The sequence below is a fragment of the Poecilia formosa genome, unplaced genomic scaffold (genome assembly GCF_000485575.1).
Source record: "Poecilia formosa unplaced genomic scaffold, Poecilia_formosa-5.1.2 Scaffold150, whole genome shotgun sequence".
Taxonomy (NCBI): Eukaryota; Metazoa; Chordata; class Actinopteri; order Cyprinodontiformes; family Poeciliidae; genus Poecilia; species Poecilia formosa.
The window spans coordinates 619,313-638,515 of NW_006800089.1; the positions used below are offsets into that span (position 1 = coordinate 619,313).

General features: G+C 39.7%; 3 protein-coding genes across 4 annotated transcripts; 2 read left to right on the top strand and 1 right to left on the bottom strand.

Moving 5' to 3' along the window:
• The first annotated feature begins 2,475 nt into the window (after positions 1 to 2,475).
• Positions 2,476 to 7,749, top strand: irx4b (iroquois homeobox 4b). The gene is made up of 6 exons (XM_007563761.2): positions 2,476 to 3,542; positions 4,610 to 4,771; positions 4,892 to 5,001; positions 5,264 to 5,420; positions 6,509 to 6,662; positions 6,751 to 7,749. Exons 1-6 carry the CDS (start codon positions 3,498 to 3,500, stop codon positions 7,284 to 7,286), a joined length of 1,164 nt encoding a protein of 387 aa, XP_007563823.1. The 5' UTR covers positions 2,476 to 3,497; the 3' UTR covers positions 7,287 to 7,749.
• A 6,650-nt stretch (positions 7,750 to 14,399) lies between these two features.
• Positions 14,400 to 17,227, bottom strand: LOC103146026 (NADH dehydrogenase [ubiquinone] iron-sulfur protein 6, mitochondrial). The gene is made up of 4 exons (XM_007563734.2): positions 16,927 to 17,227; positions 16,629 to 16,682; positions 15,757 to 15,879; positions 14,400 to 14,525 (listed from the first exon to the last, which is right to left on the bottom strand). Exons 1-4 carry the CDS (start codon positions 17,191 to 17,193, stop codon positions 14,457 to 14,459), a joined length of 513 nt encoding a protein of 170 aa, XP_007563796.1. The 5' UTR covers positions 17,194 to 17,227; the 3' UTR covers positions 14,400 to 14,456.
• A 106-nt stretch (positions 17,228 to 17,333) lies between these two features.
• On the top strand, positions 17,334 to 18,705 carry LOC103146028 (39S ribosomal protein L36, mitochondrial-like). Of its 2 annotated transcripts, none has more exons than XM_007563736.2 (2): positions 17,334 to 17,458; positions 18,249 to 18,705. In XM_007563736.2, exon 2 carries the CDS (start codon positions 18,260 to 18,262, stop codon positions 18,620 to 18,622), a length of 363 nt encoding a protein of 120 aa, XP_007563798.1. In that variant the 5' UTR covers positions 17,334 to 17,458; positions 18,249 to 18,259; the 3' UTR covers positions 18,623 to 18,705. The 2 variants fall into 2 exon arrangements, with proteins under 2 accessions (XP_007563798.1, XP_016532697.1); XM_016677211.1 differs by having other exon boundaries at positions 17,358 to 17,414; positions 18,242 to 18,705.
• The last annotated feature ends 498 nt before the right edge of the window (positions 18,706 to 19,203 follow it).

A 19,203-nucleotide genomic window follows, 5' to 3' on the forward strand; every position in this document is an offset into this window, starting at 1 on the left:
CAAGCTGCTAAAGCTAGTAAGTCCTGTGTGTTGTTAGATTTTCAAAAGTTAGTGACACAAATTCACCTACATCCAATGTGCATGGAATGCACATTGGATCTGGAGATCTGGAGCGTTGAAGATATGGAGCGTTGAAGATTCTTGAAAGACTGAGGAATCAGCATTATTAGCAGACCGACATGTTTTGGCTTGTGCCATTCATTGGGGTCATTGCAAAACTCCAGAAAGTTTGTGTTTAAGTAAAAAAAAAGAGACCATCACGCATTCACCAAAAATTTGTCTGAGGCATCAGCATTCATGGGGACGATGCTTGCAGACTGAACCTGAACCTAAACAGGATCTGGGCTAAACCACGTCAAAGTTAAAGGGGAAGTATCTAGAAGACAAGGTTAAAGCACACATGGCTATTACAAGAGCTCTATATTAACATTTTAACTGGTTGGCAAAGATTAAAAAACAAAACAAAAACAAACTGAAAACAGCAGTATTTAGCTTTAGTTTTGAAGGTAGTTTTAGAAAAATATGCATTAGAACATCTAACCAGAGAAACTCATTAATAGACAGATCTTTGTTTAATATTCAGTTAAACTTAGAAGATTACATACAGTGTCCTAACATTTTGTTGTGGCTTTAATATGCTTAGTTTAATTTCCTTTCCTATGAAAAGCCCAAATTTCTCCCACTGAAGAGTCTTCAGCGCTCCATCTAGTTCTCTCTAGAGATAGTCAGCTTAACTGTGTTTCCTTGAAATCTCTAACATTTTCTAAGAAGAACGCTCCAGATGGGGGTTTTTATATCATTGGTGCACAGACATTTGCCTTGGCTTATGATTCTCAGAACTCTGAACAACAGTTTTTACTCAGGGTTGCTTTGGAGAGTCACCTTTGAGCCCATTATAACCACACTACAGAAATAATCCTACCACCTCCTGTAGTAGTAGGAAGCCACAGGAGTTTGGATTGCCTGAGTCTTGCATTGGAAGTAAAGAGATAAAAAAAATTTCCCACCATAAAATATTACAGATCTTCAGGAAGTTACTCCATCTCCAACTGGTAAAAAGGTTCCTTTTATAAAAACAGAATCAACATATTTTAATGTTTCATTGAAATGTCACCAGTTATGACTCTCCATAACTGGTAACTTCTTCTGAGGCTTCTCTTCACAACAAGAAAGTGATGATTGCTGCCTCCAGGTCAGCGGTCAGTCTCTTCCTCTATGAAGGAATTCAAGAATGTTGGTGCCTTATAACCAAAATTATGGCAGGATGAAGTAGGAGATGGGTAGATGTGGTTCATGTCTGCAGTCATGTGGCTCATGTTCAGATCTGACCTGGCGAAGAAAGACCTGGGGCAAAATACGCTTTCTTTACAAATCTATCTAGATTCTAATTTCCTCCTTGAGCCCATCAATTGGGAGGATGGGCTCAAGTACTGAAATAGGCTGAGATGTGTTCCATCAAAGACCTAAAGTTCCCTTTTAGCCTGCGATTGCCTACGGACTCTCCAGAATGAGGTAAAGTGTTTCTGCAAAATATTTAGGTTTTCACAGCAACCGATCTCATAAGTGGAATGGGTTGATTGTTCTGAACTTTTACCGAGTTAAAGTGGGATAGTATAATGTTATTCCCTCATCACAGAGCGCCCCTCTCCCACTCAGCTCCTTCAGACTAGCTAGCAGCAATTAGCAAACACCTGATGGAACTCCATGTCTGTTGAGCTCATATGAACTTCTTCTCAGTGCAACGCTCCTAAGAAAGGCTATAAACGGCATCACGAACAAACATTGTGATGACATTCTAAACGCAAAGTGTTAGAGCAGAAGCTTCTTAAAGAGTCACAAATTTCAAGGCGTCGGATTGCAAAATCAAATTTCTTTTGACCCTCTAATGGTCTTAAGAGACGGGGTTATTTGAAACCTACAAGCTTTTTATTCTGTGCATAAAAGGAGCTGGACTGACCCTGTGTGTGCAGTTTTTTTTCTTCTCTTGGCGAGTGGTTTTGGGTACTGACGGTGTGACAGGACAACCCGCCTCCCCCATTGCTTCCTGGCTGTCTGATCATCATTTGCCTAAACGTTGTACTAAAACTGTGGGAGGGTTAAGATATGTGTCATACTTACAGCATTTATACAACAGTTGAAGGTAACAGCTGCTTGATTGTTCTATAAAATGGCACTATATGCCTAGAAAATACATAATACTGCCCATTTAGAATATTTCTACATAGTACAACCCATATAAACAGACTAGACACTGGGAATAACAGTTGGCTGCTACATCTCCACTATTTAAATAACTTTACAACTCCCCAAAATTACATTTTGTCTAGCAAAAAAAAAAAAAAGGAACCTTAATTACTGCTGCTTTGATTTAGTTTCTCACAACTTGCCTTTTTCCCTCTTATTTTATCCACAGGATAGCTCAATTACATATATATATTTTTTTTTTTTTACAGAATATAAACGTTGCATTTTAAATCTACCACTCTGCCCATTTATCTCCTCAATTCTCTAAGACCAAAAAGGCTGAAGAAACAACGTTCCCACTTCCTCCGCGCATCTTAAGACTTGGTTATTAAAAACATGACAAGCCATTCAGCTGCTAAAGGTGCTTACTCAAGGGAATGCGTGGACTGTTTATTGTTTGATTAATTTGCTCGGGGGAGACCTGAAGTCCCCCCTCCCCCCTTTCCACCGCCCCACTCATGAATATGTGGGTGACAGCGAGATTTCTCCGCGGTGACAAGTTATCTAAACTACAGAGGCAAAAACGATTATGCTAATATCAGGTTGTAGTCATCAATCATCCCGTGTCAATGTGGTGTCAACGCATCACCGTCCCTCTCCTCCGGAACGCTCCTCTGGCCACGCGAGGTTGTAAAATGTTTGTAGCGCGTGCAAGCATCGCAGCTGTGGGTGTTTGTTTGGAGAATTGATCACGCGCTCTTCGCGCCCTGGGGGGACTGGATCTGAGTGGATCTGCGCTGTCCTCTTGGATGGAGGGGCTGAAAGGAAGCTGGGAGGGAATTAATTGGGCGAGTTTCTTCGTCCTGATGGGAACACCGGGCTGACGTCAGAGGGAGACGCGCCTTAAAATCCAAAGAGCGCATCACAGGGAGACGCGTGCTTAGATCACACACATACACACACGCGCGCGCGCAAACCAAAGCCTTGATGGTGGTAGGAGAGCAGGGAGGCTGTAGAAAGCTGCGGCAGCGGAGAGAGTGAAGCGGAGAAGTTGCTTCCTGAGGCGCGCAGGGATGACAGCTGCGCGTAAACGTCTGCGCGCCACGACTTGGATCAGAGCGTTGATGATTTTGTGATCTAAAAAAACAAACAAACAAAAACAACAACAAAAAAAAACAATAAAAACAAAACGGAACATAAGAGTGTCTCTGAATTAGTGTCCGTGGGAAAACAAGCTGCGGGTGGTACGGATGCTGTTGGACGTGGCCACGCGGTTTTCTTCCAGCTTTTGCGTTTTTTTCCTACTTTGAACCATGGCGTATTCTCAGCTGGGATATTCCTACTCCACCACACCACAGGTGAAGACTGCTCGGCAAAAAGTTATTTTGATTTAACTTTATTACTATGTTGATGGAGAAAAATGCGAAAAGCTCTTTTTGTTCGTTCATTTAAGTAAATAATGCTTGGTTTATATTTCAAAGATAAAACAGAGTTGTGCAGTAAATCCCTCTGTTCTCAGTTCACCGGAACTATTTTTGTTGTTTTGTTTTTACATCTGTATTCATTTTTTTTATTTCATTCTATCATTGTTACCTTTTCTGTTTTTTCTCATGTTTTACACATTCATTTGTTTATTTTACTGGCCTTTGGTTTGACTTTATATTAGTTTAAAGTAACTGTTTTGTGTTTACATCTTAACCTTCATTGTCATGAATTTTCAGTTATTTGTTGGATTTACTAGTTTCCACGAGGCACTTTGAGTTTAATTTCTTGAATAATCAAAATGATAAAATTGCAAGATTATTATTTTTGAATAAACTGTTAGATAGCTTCTGAAGGCTTTAGTTTATTTATTTATTCAGGCACTTTGAGTTTATATAGATGTTTAATAATTGTATGTATTTGTTTTATTGTTGTGATTAATGTAAATTTTATCTTAATTTAATTTAGTTTTTACTAGGTTCTTGTAGTTTTGACTTCATATATTGATTCGAAATGGGTTCCTTTACATCACTTATTGGTTTGTTTTTGTGATAAATCATCTGTATATAAATATTCAAAGGATTTAGTGCTTTACTTTTTACCAGGCAATTTTAGCTTGACATTATGTTGGTCATGTTTTATCTTTTTTTACTGTCGTAAAAATATATAGCTGTTTAAATGAAATGTAGATTTTTGATTTATGTATTTGTTGGTGTATTTGTTTTCATTTTTTCAGTTACTTATATTCTTAATTTGAACGTTCTTACCTGGAAGCTCTCCTTAGAAGTTTTATGTTTAGCATCAGTTTGTTCATTTTGCCGCTTGCTGCTGTTTGCATGTGAAAACTGTTGACATAACTGAAAACAAATTGATTGGTTATTAGAGGTTTATGCCATTATATTGAAACATTTGAATAAAATTACTGATGCCGGTTTGTCCACAGTTTTTGATGACCTCTGGTTCTCCTGCATCCCACCCGGTGCTGCGCTCCCCGGGCCACCAGCTTCCTCCTGGAAGCGGCATCGGGGTCTACGGCGGCGCTTACACAAAGAGCCACAGCTACTACAACACATGCGCCAGCGACGCCTCCTCTCTCTATTCCAGGGTGAGTGCCAGGCCTCACTTTGATGCTTTTAGCACTGATACAAATGGAAACCACTTTGCACAGGTCAGAAAAGAATGTAGGAAAATTGTATGTCTGATATTTAAACTTTAACACTTTTAGGGGCCGCTAGATCCCAAAGAAACTGCACCCATGCATTTGGGGACGTCTCAGAGCGCCGCCTATTATCCTTATGAATACACATTTGGTCAATATCCTTATGACAGATATGGGTAAGTTAACTCGTTCTCTCAGCTGACATTGAGATTTTAACCATTTACTTGGTAAAACGTCTACTGTTTAATTATAATACACTATATTATTATCATATATAAACATTGCAAAACTGTCTGAATGTGGTCATGGACATGAAAACATTTGATTGCGGTAAATTTCAAGACTTTTTTTAGTGCTAAACAGAAAGAAAAAAAAACAAAAGAACATTTTTTACAACAACGTTCTCTCTGTTGCCCATGTCTGTTGTCGATGGTTCAGGTATTCCTGCTCGGACAGCTCCTCCCGCCGTAAGAACGCCACCAGGGAGACCACGAGCACCCTGAAGGCCTGGCTGCAGGAGCACCAGAAGAACCCGTACCCCACCAAGGGGGAGAAGATCATGCTGGCCATCATCACCAGGATGACCCTCACACAGGTGATGCTCAACATTTAATGGCTATTACATGAATACTTAAACATTAAACAATGAATCAGTTATCTATTTTTGTTTTACAAATAATCTGAAGTCATCATCAGCCATTCCAGTCCAGGTTTGGCTGCCCCACGTATAGCATTTGTCACGTTTGTCCAAATCTAATGCTAAAAAAGAATAAGAAAATTCTCCTTTTTCATGTTTACACAAAGAGTTTCTGTTCTGTGTAGAATCAATTAGTTTGTGTAGTTTTGATCTATGCTGTAAAAATGCTAAAAAGCAGTCCAGATTCACTAAAAACAGAATTAGGCTTAGCACTAATGGTTAGCTTCAAAGTGATGCCAACTTTTAGCGTCTTTAGCGGCTAATGGATATCCTCACAGTGCTTATAAAATCATTCTCATCTCGTTTTCTCTCGTCACTGATGACTTTCTGTTCTCCATGATCCAAAATCCTGCCCTCTAAACAATTTAAAAGGTGGAGGCCACTTCAGCAAGAAATCTTGATATGTTGACAATCAACATAATCAGACAGCTATTTGGAAAGGAAGCAGACGTCTAAACTACTTGGAAAACTAACTTGGAAAGGAAAGACTTAGTTTAACAGCTTACAGTTACTTAACCAGGCAAAGTGTCATGCTGGCACAATCAGGACTTGGGCAGAGAAATACTGCAGTATATCACATCTCTTGACACCTATAATGGTAACACTTCATTCATTTTTTTCTTAGCGCTCCACAATAAATTGAATGGAAGTTTGTGGAGTACTATGATTCCATGGACAACTTGGAAGCAATATTTGGTGGGCTACATCCTGTATGTACCATTGATTCAAACCCTGCCAATTGGATGGACGTTCCTAATCCTGTGTACTTACACAGGATTGGGCCAAGACGTTAAAGCTTAAGGGAAAATGGTGTACACATAAAAATGCTGGGATAATACAGAAAATTTGGCAATGAATGTCTTCAACTCAATAGTCATTGCTGTGCTATGTTTTCCGAATATCTTGCAGACATTTTCTACTTTTGGTGGTCTTTTATTATTCCCTTCATCTGGAACTCATTTTAAGTGCCTCTCTGTGTCCTTCAGGTGTCTACGTGGTTTGCCAACGCACGCAGGAGACTAAAAAAAGAGAATAAGGTGACATGGTCACCAAGAGCTTGTAAAACGTCTGATGAGAGAGGCTGTGATGAGGACAGCAGAGAAGCCGAGAAGCCGCTTGGAAGTAGCACACACCTTCACGGTAAGAAAGTCCAGAGCAAGTTGCTCATTTTTTCAATGCAATTGGCAATTACAATTTCACTGTTTCCTGAACCGATTGTCTTTTGCAGATCAACAATGTGGAGAACTGCAGAGTGACCTTGAAGACTTCGACATGGTGGAGTCAGATGCTTCTGAAAGTGACCCGAAGTCGCATGTTCTACCAGAGGGCGAAGAAGCAAACTCAAGCGCAGAACACCCACATGGACAAAGACTGTCTGCGGATTGCCCCAAACTAACACCAGTCAATCATCAAATCAGTTCCTTCTACATGAATCCAAACCTTCGAAGTCCCGACACAAAGCCCAAAATCTGGTCTATCGCCCACACTGCTGTTCCCCCAGAAGCTGGCTCCCCACCAGAATACCCCCCATGCATGCTGTCGTCGACCCGGTCCTCCTCTCCTGTGTACTCAACAAACATGGCGCTCACCAGTGTGGACAGGCAACAAGAGTCTCCAGTGGCCACACTGAGAGAGTGGGTGGACGGGGTGTTCCACGGTCCTCCGTTCCAGCAGCCCAAACCAGCGGAGGCGTGGAAAGGCCTCAACAACAGCGGGACGTCTGTTCAGTCCTTTGAACTCTTGCAGTCTACACCGTGTTTGTAGTCTATGAACAATGTAGCACAGGGACATATGGACTAAAAACAAAAGTCTACATTTTGCTTTTCATGGTGGAACGGAGGGACTGCACGTCAAACATCAAGTTCTCCAATGCAGGACTTGCTTCCTTGCAAAAAAAAAAACAAAAAAACTTTAGAGTCTTAAATGGGATTTGCCACCATACTGTAAGTCATAAAGAGCTTAATGGTAAAGAAATTATTTTAGCTCTAAAAAAAAAAAGTCAGTAGAATTTTCCATGTAGCAGTGATGCAACCTGCAGCCATCCTTGTGTCTGTTTTATACTGTAAGGCTGGTCTGGTCCTAAAACACTCCTACACTTACCACCCAGAAAGAAATTCAAAGTTTTGCTTGATGAAAACTGATGATAAAGTATGAATTACATTTTGTAGTTTAGATATTAAAATGAGATTCTGTGAAGGTATCATCAGTAAAGTTCCCCTATGTGTATGTGTATTCAATGGATGCCTTTTTACTGCAAATCTGAGAAAAAGTGAAGAAATCCTCAGACCGGTCAAAGGTCAGACAGGGGTCTCAGCTCAAGCTGATCTTGTCCACTTAAAACGACTCAAATTTATAAAAAGTTATACTAGCATATGTTAGGAATCTACACATTTTCGCTTACTCAGCTTGTTTGTATTTAGCCGAATAGCATCACTGTTATTAAGCTAAAAGAATGGTGGTTAGGGCTGCTAGCTGTGTTAGCCAGCTTGATCAGTTCGCTCTATGTTCTCCAAGAACGGAGCAAATTTTGGATTTCCGACCATCATTTGTGCGAGGTGTGTACGATATGCAACTTTAACAAAGCTAAAGTTACATTGATTAGCCCTGCTAGTTGTATCGATACATCAGCTGCGATTCATCAGTTTGCTCTAAATCCACCTGGAGTGGCAGAAATTTTTATAATTTATAAATGGTCGTCGGGTTGGTCAGCAGCATCAAAGATGGTACATACCAAAAATTGTCCAAGCGACTCACAGCTAAGGGAAGGCTAGCAAGCTATTTACACAGACCCAGTCTTTAGTGATTTTAGAAATTTAAACCAAACCAGCTTAGCTAACATCAATGCTAGCTAAGCCATCTTAGTTACCATTGATTATTTTAAGAATAGAACATTTTTAACAAACATTGCCTGTGTTACTATCCATAAATATGTTTCCAGAAGCTGCTCGATGTATCAGTCTGCCTGACTGGCTTATCGTGACTCTGGGCACATAATTTCCAAACTATTAAAAGCAAAGGAGAATACTATCTGCAATGTTACTGCATAAATGAAGAGATGACCTCGCAAATGCTAAATTTGCGGGGTTAGAGTGGATTGAGTCTAAGGTGGCGAGTCACATCGATAAGGCTGATGGCGTCTGCTAGTTACACTAGCGGTGCACAGTACCATGAGCGGTGTTCAGTTTGGAAAAGTTGGTAATAGTTAAAGCCTAGACACACAATATATCCCCATTTAGGGTAACATTTTAATATTCAGTGATTTCAAATTGATAGCCTAATCTAAAATGGCTAGCAGTTAGGTCTTAATTTCTCTGAGATTTCTTTCACTTATCTCCAAACTTACATGCAACATCTATGACCTAAAGCTAAGGGAAATATTACTGCTATTTTAACTTCACAGAACATTTTCCTTTTTTTGAGAAAAGCTCCTTTGTAGGAAACAGTCAGTGAGTAGCACATAATCCTATTTTGAAAACATAATAATCCTCGACTCTTTTATAACTCGTAGGCTCTAATGTACTTCAGTGATCAGAGTCAAATCCTGTACAGTTTCCACTCATGAAATGAAAAACACACGACTGTACACTTGCACCATGGCCTGCACATGCACTAAGTCACAAAAATAAAAAGTGTATCCTGTAGCATGGCAGTGTTTTTGGTGTGTCCTGGCGTTATAATGAAATCCCTTTAGATGATATAAAGCCTTTTCTGGAGCTCAGGGATACACCTCTGAAGCCTTGGCTGAGTGTGTATGTGCGCCACAGAGTTTGTTTGTGTGTGTTTGGATGGCGTGGAATGGGGCGGTGTGAGAGTGGGTGTACGGTGGGGAGTGGGTGGTATTCAGCCGTGACTAATGGAAACACACAGAGGAGGGTGCTGCTAAATTGTTAAATCGATGCCACTTCCACCTCGGCTCCAGATATAGCTGCAATCAGCGATGCGTCTCTTTTCATTAGGCGCTTTTTGACTTTGTCAACCTTGGACAGCAGGAAGATCCCTCCCACAAATAGAAAAATAAAAAATAAAAAATCATGAAAGCATCTGGATAATACCAAGTGTCACACCTTTATCTGAAACAAAATATTTTTCCCCCTTTGCACGTAACAGAAATTGTTAAAATTTATGCTTAAAGGCCATTAAGTCCTAGCGTTTTTCTAAAAATCAATAAAAAAAATTCTCAACCACCGCATAAAGAAATGCAAAGAACTTGTTTTCCCATCTTTATCCTTTTCCTGCTCCTGTTTTTTTTCTTATTTAGAAGTGGTAATAAAGTATTTATCAGAACAGAGGAGGGATCTGCCTGGGCTTTGTATGGAATTAACCATTTCAGATTAAATAATTCAGGATGAATTCAACCGAGAATTTCATTCTGTTTCTGCTTCATAAATAAGTCAGACTTGAGATGATAAATAATGGCATCTGTCTTCTTATTTCGATAAAACTTTTCTTTCTCCTGCGATCATCCTGACAGGACCTTCGCTGTGGCTGGCTGCTAATTTATCTTTTATAGTTACGCCGAATTTCTTTTTTCACTTTGTCTAAATTTAACAGGCCAGGAACAACAAAGTTTTGTTCCCGTCTTGGAATAGAGGCAGATTTGAAGTGGCGGTGTCGTGAAGAAACTGGCCCAGCAACAGTATAGCAGTTAGGAGATGTAAACCTGTTCTCACCTTTTGCTGTTTGGGTGATGCATTTTTTTTTAACTTGTCCAGAAAAGAGGGAATAAACCAACAGTATTAGATTTTTAAATGGTAGAGAATGAAATAAATCTTGATAAAAAAAAAAAAAAACTCTCTGTTTCTGATTTTGCCTAACTGATCACGCTGGACATCAATAGATTTTAGGGGATTTACAAAACAGAACTGCTGAGTAAACAGTCTTCACCTACTTCAAAGAATTGGTAATGGTCGATTTACTGCAGAGTGGATTTGGAAAGTTTCCATGGGGGCCACACACACGCATCGGACTTTCCAGCACCATGAGATGAGTTACCAAGACACATAGCTGCAGTAAAGAAATAACTAGTCAACAACAAATTTCTTGCTGTTTTTGCCCCCCCAAAATATTTTTTTGACACTGTTGATCAAGACAGCTGAACAGAAACAAAACTGAAGTTATCTTTGGACCCAAAGAGTAATGACCTAGAGTCAGCAAGTAGTTTCAGCAGAAACTATTTGATTAGGCCCTGAATCCAGATGGATTAAGATATTCAGAGTCACATAAAGACAGTTATAAAGTCGGCCTTCTATCACCTGAAGAACACTTTCAGGATTAGACGACTAATGTCTCAGCAAAATCTAGAGAAACTCCCTCATGCATTTGTCTTTAGTTGTATTGATTATCTCAATAGTTTCTTCACAGATCTGCCTAAAGAAAATTCAGACAGCTGTAGCTGATCCAGAACGCTGCTGCTCACGTTCTCACTAAAACCAGTAAAACCCCAGTTCTACTGGCTCCCTGTAGATCAGATAGTTTATAAATCACTGAGCACCAAACTACATAAAAGATCTTTTGTAATTGTATCAACCTTCCAGACCCCTCGGGTCTTCTGGTTCTGCTCTGCTTTGCATCCCCAGAACCAGAACCAAACATGCAAAAGCAGCATTCAGCTTCTGTGCAACACAAATCTGAAACAAACGTCCAGAAAACTGCAAAACAGCTGAGTTCCATTAAATCAAAGCTGCAAACCCACCTTTTAAGAGTTGCCTTGGATTAGTAGTAACCAGAACATTGATCAACATATTTGATGAGTATTTTCTTGATGATTTTAAGGATGGCATTTGACAAAATGTAATGTTTGTTGCTTGATTCATAATTGATAGTTTTTACGATGCAAAGCACTTCGAACGTCCTTGTTGCTGAAATGTGCTATACAAACAAACCTGACTCAACTTTCAAGTGAAACAGGATGGATAAACTGATGGCGTTCCAGGACAGTTCAGGCCACGTTAGACCCAAAAGATCAGTGGAAAGAGGTTTGTATCTATGTAACTCAGACTGGTGTCTGTTAGCTGTGTATTTTTTTCTATGCTTTGAAAAAATTCTGATGGAATGTCTTGAAACAAAATTCTGACAACTTCAAATTACTCCCCTCTGCACCTTCAGTCTGACACCTATTTCCTTTCAACACCGTCTGAGCCTCTGTTGCAAATCCAAACACGCAAACACACCCACTGGCATATATACACTCACAGTTCCAAGTCTCTTGTGTCGTGTCACACACACTTTGTTTTTTTTTTTCCGGGGCTATCAAAGCGCTGAGTGCAAACTCTGTCCTCCAAATACCGTCACGTGTCGCCAGAGGTGTCTCGCTCCCCACGGTAACCCCCTGAGCTCTTGGCACAAGAACAAGTCATTATTTTCATGGTAAAGGTCAGAGGCTCTGTCACCTGACCAAAAGCCGAGCCGAGTGGAGTCGCCTCGAGACAATGACCAAAGGTCAGCTTTCTGATTTGCCTCTCTCGCAGCGAGCGTGGACTTGAGGAGGATGGGGCTGCTCCCAGATCTGCCCGTGAGCCCCCTTTCGGGTCAGGTTGGCTTCCGGACGTGGAGCCTCAGATAATTGGAGTTATGGAGCTCCATAATGAGCCTGGGGCTCTGTAATGTGACACATCTTAAAGTAGAAATATTTTAATAGGGCAATTACAGAGGAGAGGAGGATGTTTTGTGTGGAGTGAGTGATTGTTGTGCGCGGGACTTTGTATTAAGGAACTCCCTGGCATTTAACTCCATTATCTATTGCTCTGCGTTGGGGACATTTCTAATGTGATTAGTCTCATTTGAGCGTATCTTTTTCTGATGCTTCTGACCCGGCAGTGCGGGTCAAACAACAGGCAGAGCTGTATTTGCAATTACCCTCTGATATTATGCAGAGGGACAGAGGATGGCTGGATGTAGTGGTCGACCCTGCGCTGATTAAACCACTCTGAAACGGAACCCTTCAATGAATCCAGCCGCAAATTGGTTGAATGTACAATTATAACCTGGACTTACTTGACACATACACTGTTGGAGAATACGATAATATACTGGGTGATGAGTTTACAGCGTTCCTACACATTCCTAATGCCCAAAATCCAAACTTTTCCAGCATTGAATTAGCCAAATTCCCAGCCATTTTAAATCCACTTTGACCAAATATAACTACAAAAAGTTGAGAGAAAATTAATGCCTGACATTTCAATATGAAAGTGGATGGATAAAATCCAATGAATGCATGATGGTGGAATGGAAAGGTGGAACATAGACAAATTAATCAAATGAGTGGATGGACGATGGACACACTGATGAATGACTGACTAATGGACAAATGAACGGACATATGGACAAAGAAACTGAAAGAGGGACGGTAGAAAAACCGATGGATGGATGAATGGACATAGTGGACTGAAGGACAAATGGATGGATGAGGAATAGATACCAATAATGAATGGAAAACGGATGAAAGGTTGATGAGAGATAGACAAACAGATGGAAGGATGGAAAGACAAATGCTTGGACAGTTGATGGGCAAAGAAAGTGATAATTGATGGATGAAAAACAGATGAATGGATAGACAAATGGGCTGGTGGACAAACATATAGGTGGATGATGGACACACTGATGAATAATAGACCAAATGACAAACAGAAAAATGGGTGGATGAATGATGACCAAATACATTGGCAAAAAATAGAGATAATGAAATAAGCCGATGAATGGATGAATATTGGAAAAATCTATAAATGGGGAGACATGGATAGACAGATAAATGTACAGACAGAACTAAGGATGACAAACAGATGAGTGGACAGAAATGGGACGGACGAATAGATAGACCAAGTCCAGAGATACAAATACTCCTTAAACATCTGAAAATACTTCAATGAATCCAGACTTTTCCAGGGTGAACAGAAAGCATGTTTAATACCAGTGAATAATTTAAAGGTGCAGCAAAACGTAGTATAAAAAAAACACTACTCTGTCATTCAGCTCATTTCATATGCTCAGTTTCATCTGTAAAATTTTGCTGCCGGCGATGCCTCCAACTCAGCCACCCGTCACCTTCGAACCAACCAGACGCACTGACCGCCAGACCAAGCAGTCGTCTCCCTGACACCGACCCGGCTCACATGTCTCGATTTAACAATGCACCCCACTCCCTGCCCCTTCAATCATCCACTGTGGTCTGACTGGAGATGAGGTTAACTACAGCATCAGGCGTACTTCCAGGAGCCACAAGGGCCAATTATATCAGCCTGACAACTCACGCCCCACCCAACCTGAGCCCCGTGGAGTGGAAAAATGCAGTTCCACTGGCTGCATCACCAGGGACCGAACACGCCAACGGTGTCTGGAGCCTGAGCCGAGCACGGGCCAATTTGGCATGCAGAGGTCTATGGAGAATAAGAGCTGATGAAATATATATATGATCTTCTTCAAACATGTATTGTTCCGCTCTGCTGTGTCTCAGCAGGAAGAGCCCAGAGTTTTCCAGGCAGATCGTAGAGAGGAGATGCATTATGAAGCTAAGGTCCTCTCTGCAGGCACGAGCCTAATCTTTTATAGACGAGACTAATTCAAGATTATGAAAGTCCTGCAAATGTTGTGAAAGCAACGTAGATTAATATATGTTGTTCTTTTATTCCATACCTATTCTTAAAAAAAGCAACAACAACAACAACAGAAAAAGCTAGAGTTAGACGCTAAAAAGCAGTTCACTGTTTGGCTGAAGTACATATGCAGCACAGCACTGACCTCTGTTGGTCAAATGCTAGAACTGCATTAAACAGAATCGAGGAAAATTCAACATCTCTTTTTAAACATTTATAAGTATCACATTCATTTTTTTCCCTCGTTAAAGAAAAGCTTTGTTTAAAACAAACAGAAAAAAAGCTCTCCCAGTTAGACAACATAATTTATTTTATACAGAGAAGCAAATACAGGGCTGATGCTTCAGTGATGATGCTTCTGCTTGAACTGCAGTCCACAATAGCCACACGTCCCCACCTTTGTGTCCTTATCCTGAGTGGAATCAACAAGACGTCTGCATTAGTGGAAACACTTTTAGTCCATATACATTTACAGCGCCATACACAACAATCATTGCAGATTTTTCCCCAGACTCGAACACGTTACAAAACTTCAACGGATTTTACGAGAGTATCCACTACGAGAAACTAGGACACGTCGATACTGGGAAAACACTTCGTTGCAACACGGCATTCTGAAAATTACAATAGCTGTACTGATTGTGATAATCAACATTAGTTACATTTTTCTTTCTTCACAATTACACAACGTCGCCATTTCGGGCATTAAAAATAAGCATCAGTGGTGGGCATTCCACAGGTAGCTCCATCCATTAACGTCTGGACTAGAGCTGGGCAATAAACCGATTTTATCAGTAGCTGAAATTTTTGTTTTTGAACATTTAATTTTTAGAAAAATCAGGATTTTGTTTTTAACCAATGCACTCCTTGGGTTCCCATAGTTCAGAGTGACGTCAGCACGCTCAGTGTCCACCATTTTGATTGACAAGCAGGTTTCATAACTTATAACCATTTATTTTGACTTTGAATTCTGATCAACGATATGATGAAATATAACAGCCTAAACATTTGTTTCTCTTCTCATTACAAGAACAAAGTGATAGCATTATAAGAATACAATCATAGTAATACAAGAATAAAGTCATATGACAATAAAGTCAAAATAGTATGAGAATAAAGTCGTAATATTAGGAAGAATGAAGTAGTAATTTCATGAGAACTCCAACAAAGAAAAAAAAACCCACTAAATCAACCAACCTTTTCTCTAATTAAAACAACCTTTTTCTAATAATTTTAAGACTTTCTTCTAGATAATTTATGTCTTTATTCCGATGATATCACGACTATATTCTTGTAATTCAACAAAACTCTCTTGTAGCACAACTCACAGAAGGGACGACTGAAATAAAAGGCATTATTTAAGTCATATCGCCCAACCCTCGTCTGGACACCGGTCACTCACAGAGTTAATGTGTGCAAAGTATAAAAATGCTTCTGTAACATTTGGATGTTAGTTTTACATGGGAAATGAATACGTGACAAAATGGAGGGCTGTTACAAAGATAAAAAAGTGGATCATTACTCTACTGTAATATTGGGCTGTTTGTTCCTTAGAATTCACCTTTTCTTTGGTGGAAAACACATTCCTTGTACTTATTTCACACAATTTTCATTATATTACCAATTACATATATGAATCTTACCAAATTTATGTAGACTTTGGGATGTCCAAGTGCTCCTCCACCTCCATCACAGGACACCACCCTGGCCTCCAAGTGTGTCACTGGCTCTTCTGCCACGAGGTTGATGGCAAAATTCTTATTCACCTTAACACAGCACACAAATAAATAGAAGAAAACGCTACAAATCTTCAAATAAAGCCGCCAACATATGTTTTAACTGCCCAGAAGCGACATTGGTTTGTTTTTCTCTAACATGCAGGTTTTATTATGAGAAGACATTAAACAAAATATAAGCATAGAAGATATTAGATATTAGTAGCAGAGCAGACAAGTTATATATAAAAGGTAGTTGAGAGCAAATATTTATGTAAATTTTCTATGAAGATATATAAAAAAATCTTTAAATATTTAAAGATATTTCTTTTGTGTTCTTTTGTAAACGCATTCACATAGCAACTAAAAATTACTACAGATTTGCCTTTTAACCAGTACTTAGTTTTTAAAAAAGGCAGCAAATTAATTAAAAAATGACAATGACACATTTCTGGTATTCTTTATTTTGGATTTTCTGGCTATAAAAAAATATATTAAAACACTTCACAGCAACCATGACAAGCTATATGTATGTATATGATTCAATACAATTGTAAAACTACAAACTTTTCTGACTGGAGCTCAGCTAAGTTATTTTAATGAAAAAAAATAAAATAATAATAATCCTGTTTGGGCTCGTGTAAGTTTAAGGTCTTTTTCAATCACGTAATTGAGTTTCATATCCCTGTTTTAGAGCTAATCATCTGTATTTCAACATGTCCATCTACGTATATAGTGCATCTCATTTGGTTAATTCATCTGATAGTTTGTTGCAGGTTGTTGTATTGACTACTTCTTACCTCTTTCTGTTTTCCGACAAACCGAGCTCTTCTCGGGTCTTTTTCATCAAACACCTAAAGGAAACCACAATCCAGTCAGCTTTTACATTGATTTCATCGAAGTTATCTATATCACATGCTTGTAAATTGAGATAAAATGCAATTCTATTAGTGTTTAATGAATGTTGAGCAAAATAAGAAGCACATAACTTGTAGTAAAGGTGCTGTCCGATAATGGAGCTATAGCAACATTTGGCTAAGGCGAGCTAACAGTAGGCCTACGTTTAAGCACTAAAAGCAGGGGACATTTTGGACCTACCTGGCCGGTATGCGTGATAGGCTCGCCGGTACTTGAAACCTCCACGCTGTATCGGTGGACGGGTACAGCAGTCAACCTTAGTGGTTGAACGAGCACCTTAGCGTTCCTAGTGAAGGACAGAACTCTGCACACAGCGGCCGCCATGTTTACAAGAGTCAAGCTGCTGAGGTTGGGAAGGAGACTTTTAAATATTTTTCCCGGGGTACTGCCTGTCAGGTAGAAGTGCAAGCTGGAGGCTACAAATACATTTAACTTAAATTCGTACATTTAAAACACTACATTGGTAAAACAAGAAATAGAAACTAACCAAGTCTTATTTTAGAGCATCATAAACGTACCGTTTTTTTTAAAGCCACGCAGTTAAACAACCTTAAAGACCAAACTGGGGGAAACAATAGTCACTAACACTTAACCCGGAAGCGTTAAGTGTTAGTGACACAAACGCAAGAGTAGCATTGTGGTCTTGTTTCGACGTTTCGAAGGCAAATATCGGTGGTATAACACATGCTTTGAATCTACTCAGAATTCTCAGGTGGTGTGTTTTAATGCTTGACTTCATAAATGAATAGCGTTATGTACGAGATTTTCATGTTTAATACTTTTTATGTTAGACTCTAGCACTAGCAGGTCAAACTCTGAGCCGTCTGGTTTATATCGTGTAGCTGTTTATAGACGTTTTACAAATACTTAACATATAGTTATACTAAGTGGAATTAATTTATGTATGGTTGTGTTTTATAAGCTGTTTTATATTTAACCCTTTAATGCTGTGTTGAATAGTTACTTCCACCCCTTGTTTTTCCCCGTTTTGTCATTGGGAACACTGACTAACGTTTCTGTGTTTATTGAATTTAATGGCATTGACAAACACAAAGTAGCGCATAATTATCATGTGGAAGGAAAAGAACCTCAGCATCCCATGGATTAATGCTGCCTTCACCGTGTTTTACCATGAGTTTGACATCTACACGATACTGTTGCTGTTTGCAATGCAGTTTGTTATCTAACGGAACATACATGCTATTCTGAAATGAAATTAGTTACTGAAGGCTGTCAGAATAAATTGGGTTGAATCCAATGAATGTATGCCATGCTTCACAGTCTTCTTTTTCTTTTTTTTTAAACTGTATATTTGATGCTACCTCTTCACAATTTCACTTTGTATTGGTCTGTTGCACAAAAGTCCTTTAAACTATATTGAATTAGACAAAACGTTGAAAAATTCAAGGTGCAAAATGTCCGTATTTTTCAGATAAACTGTACTCGCCTAAACTGCTTGTAACTTATTTAACCTCTAATATTTCTCATGAATCTCTCTGCAGCCTTTGTCACCATGGGTCCCCTCTTGCTGAAGCACCTGGCTGCCTCGCTGAGTCGACAGGTTCTCCAGATGAGCCGTTTCAATCCCACCGTTTCCACGACAGCGGCGAGTGCGTACAGGTGTCTGTGGACGGTCGCGGCCGCCCCGCGCTCGATGCTCCTGCTGGCGGCCAGAGTCACGCCTCTTCCGTCGTCGGTCCTCCAGGTCCAGGGCGGGCCGTCTCTGCTGCGTCTTCCCGGCGTCCATCCCTCGGCGGGGATGAAGACCAAGTCGGCCCTGAAAAAACGCTGCAAAGACTGTTTCTTTGTCCGAAGGAGGGGACACCTGTTTGTGTTCTGCAAGACGAACCCGAGACACAAGCAGAGGCAGGGCTGAACTGTTGAGAGAGAGCCGAGAGATGTACAAAGAATTTACCGAATCACTGCAGTAATAATAAATTGTCGTGACATTGTCATTGGGATTTATGTGACGTCTTTTTGTAAACATGAGTAACCCTTGTGGAAGAAAACAAACTAAATACTCATTAAATAGAAAATAGGAAGGTTTTCTGTAAGGAACTTATTTTTCAATTTATGTTTCAGACTTGGAAGTCTTGAAATTCGCTTTGAGAAACTATTTGCCCTTTCAGACATTTCTTCCATTTAGTTCCCCTCTCCCCCATACTTCAGTGTTTCACTTCTGAACATTTTCATGGCTTCATAAAGCACTTTTTAAAGTTTTTTTTGTTTTTTGTTTTTTCATTCACGAGGAGGGAGAGAAGCGCCAGCATGACTGACAGCACTAATACCCGCCTCCCGGCTCTGATTGGTTGTTTCCAGTTAGCATTGAGAAAAGGTTGCTCCAATTATTCACAGATTATCTGTCTCGTATGCTGTCAGAACATAGTGACAGTTTCAACAAATATATATATTAAAAAATTATATAAAAGTTAAATGTTGCAGCTTTAATATACTTAA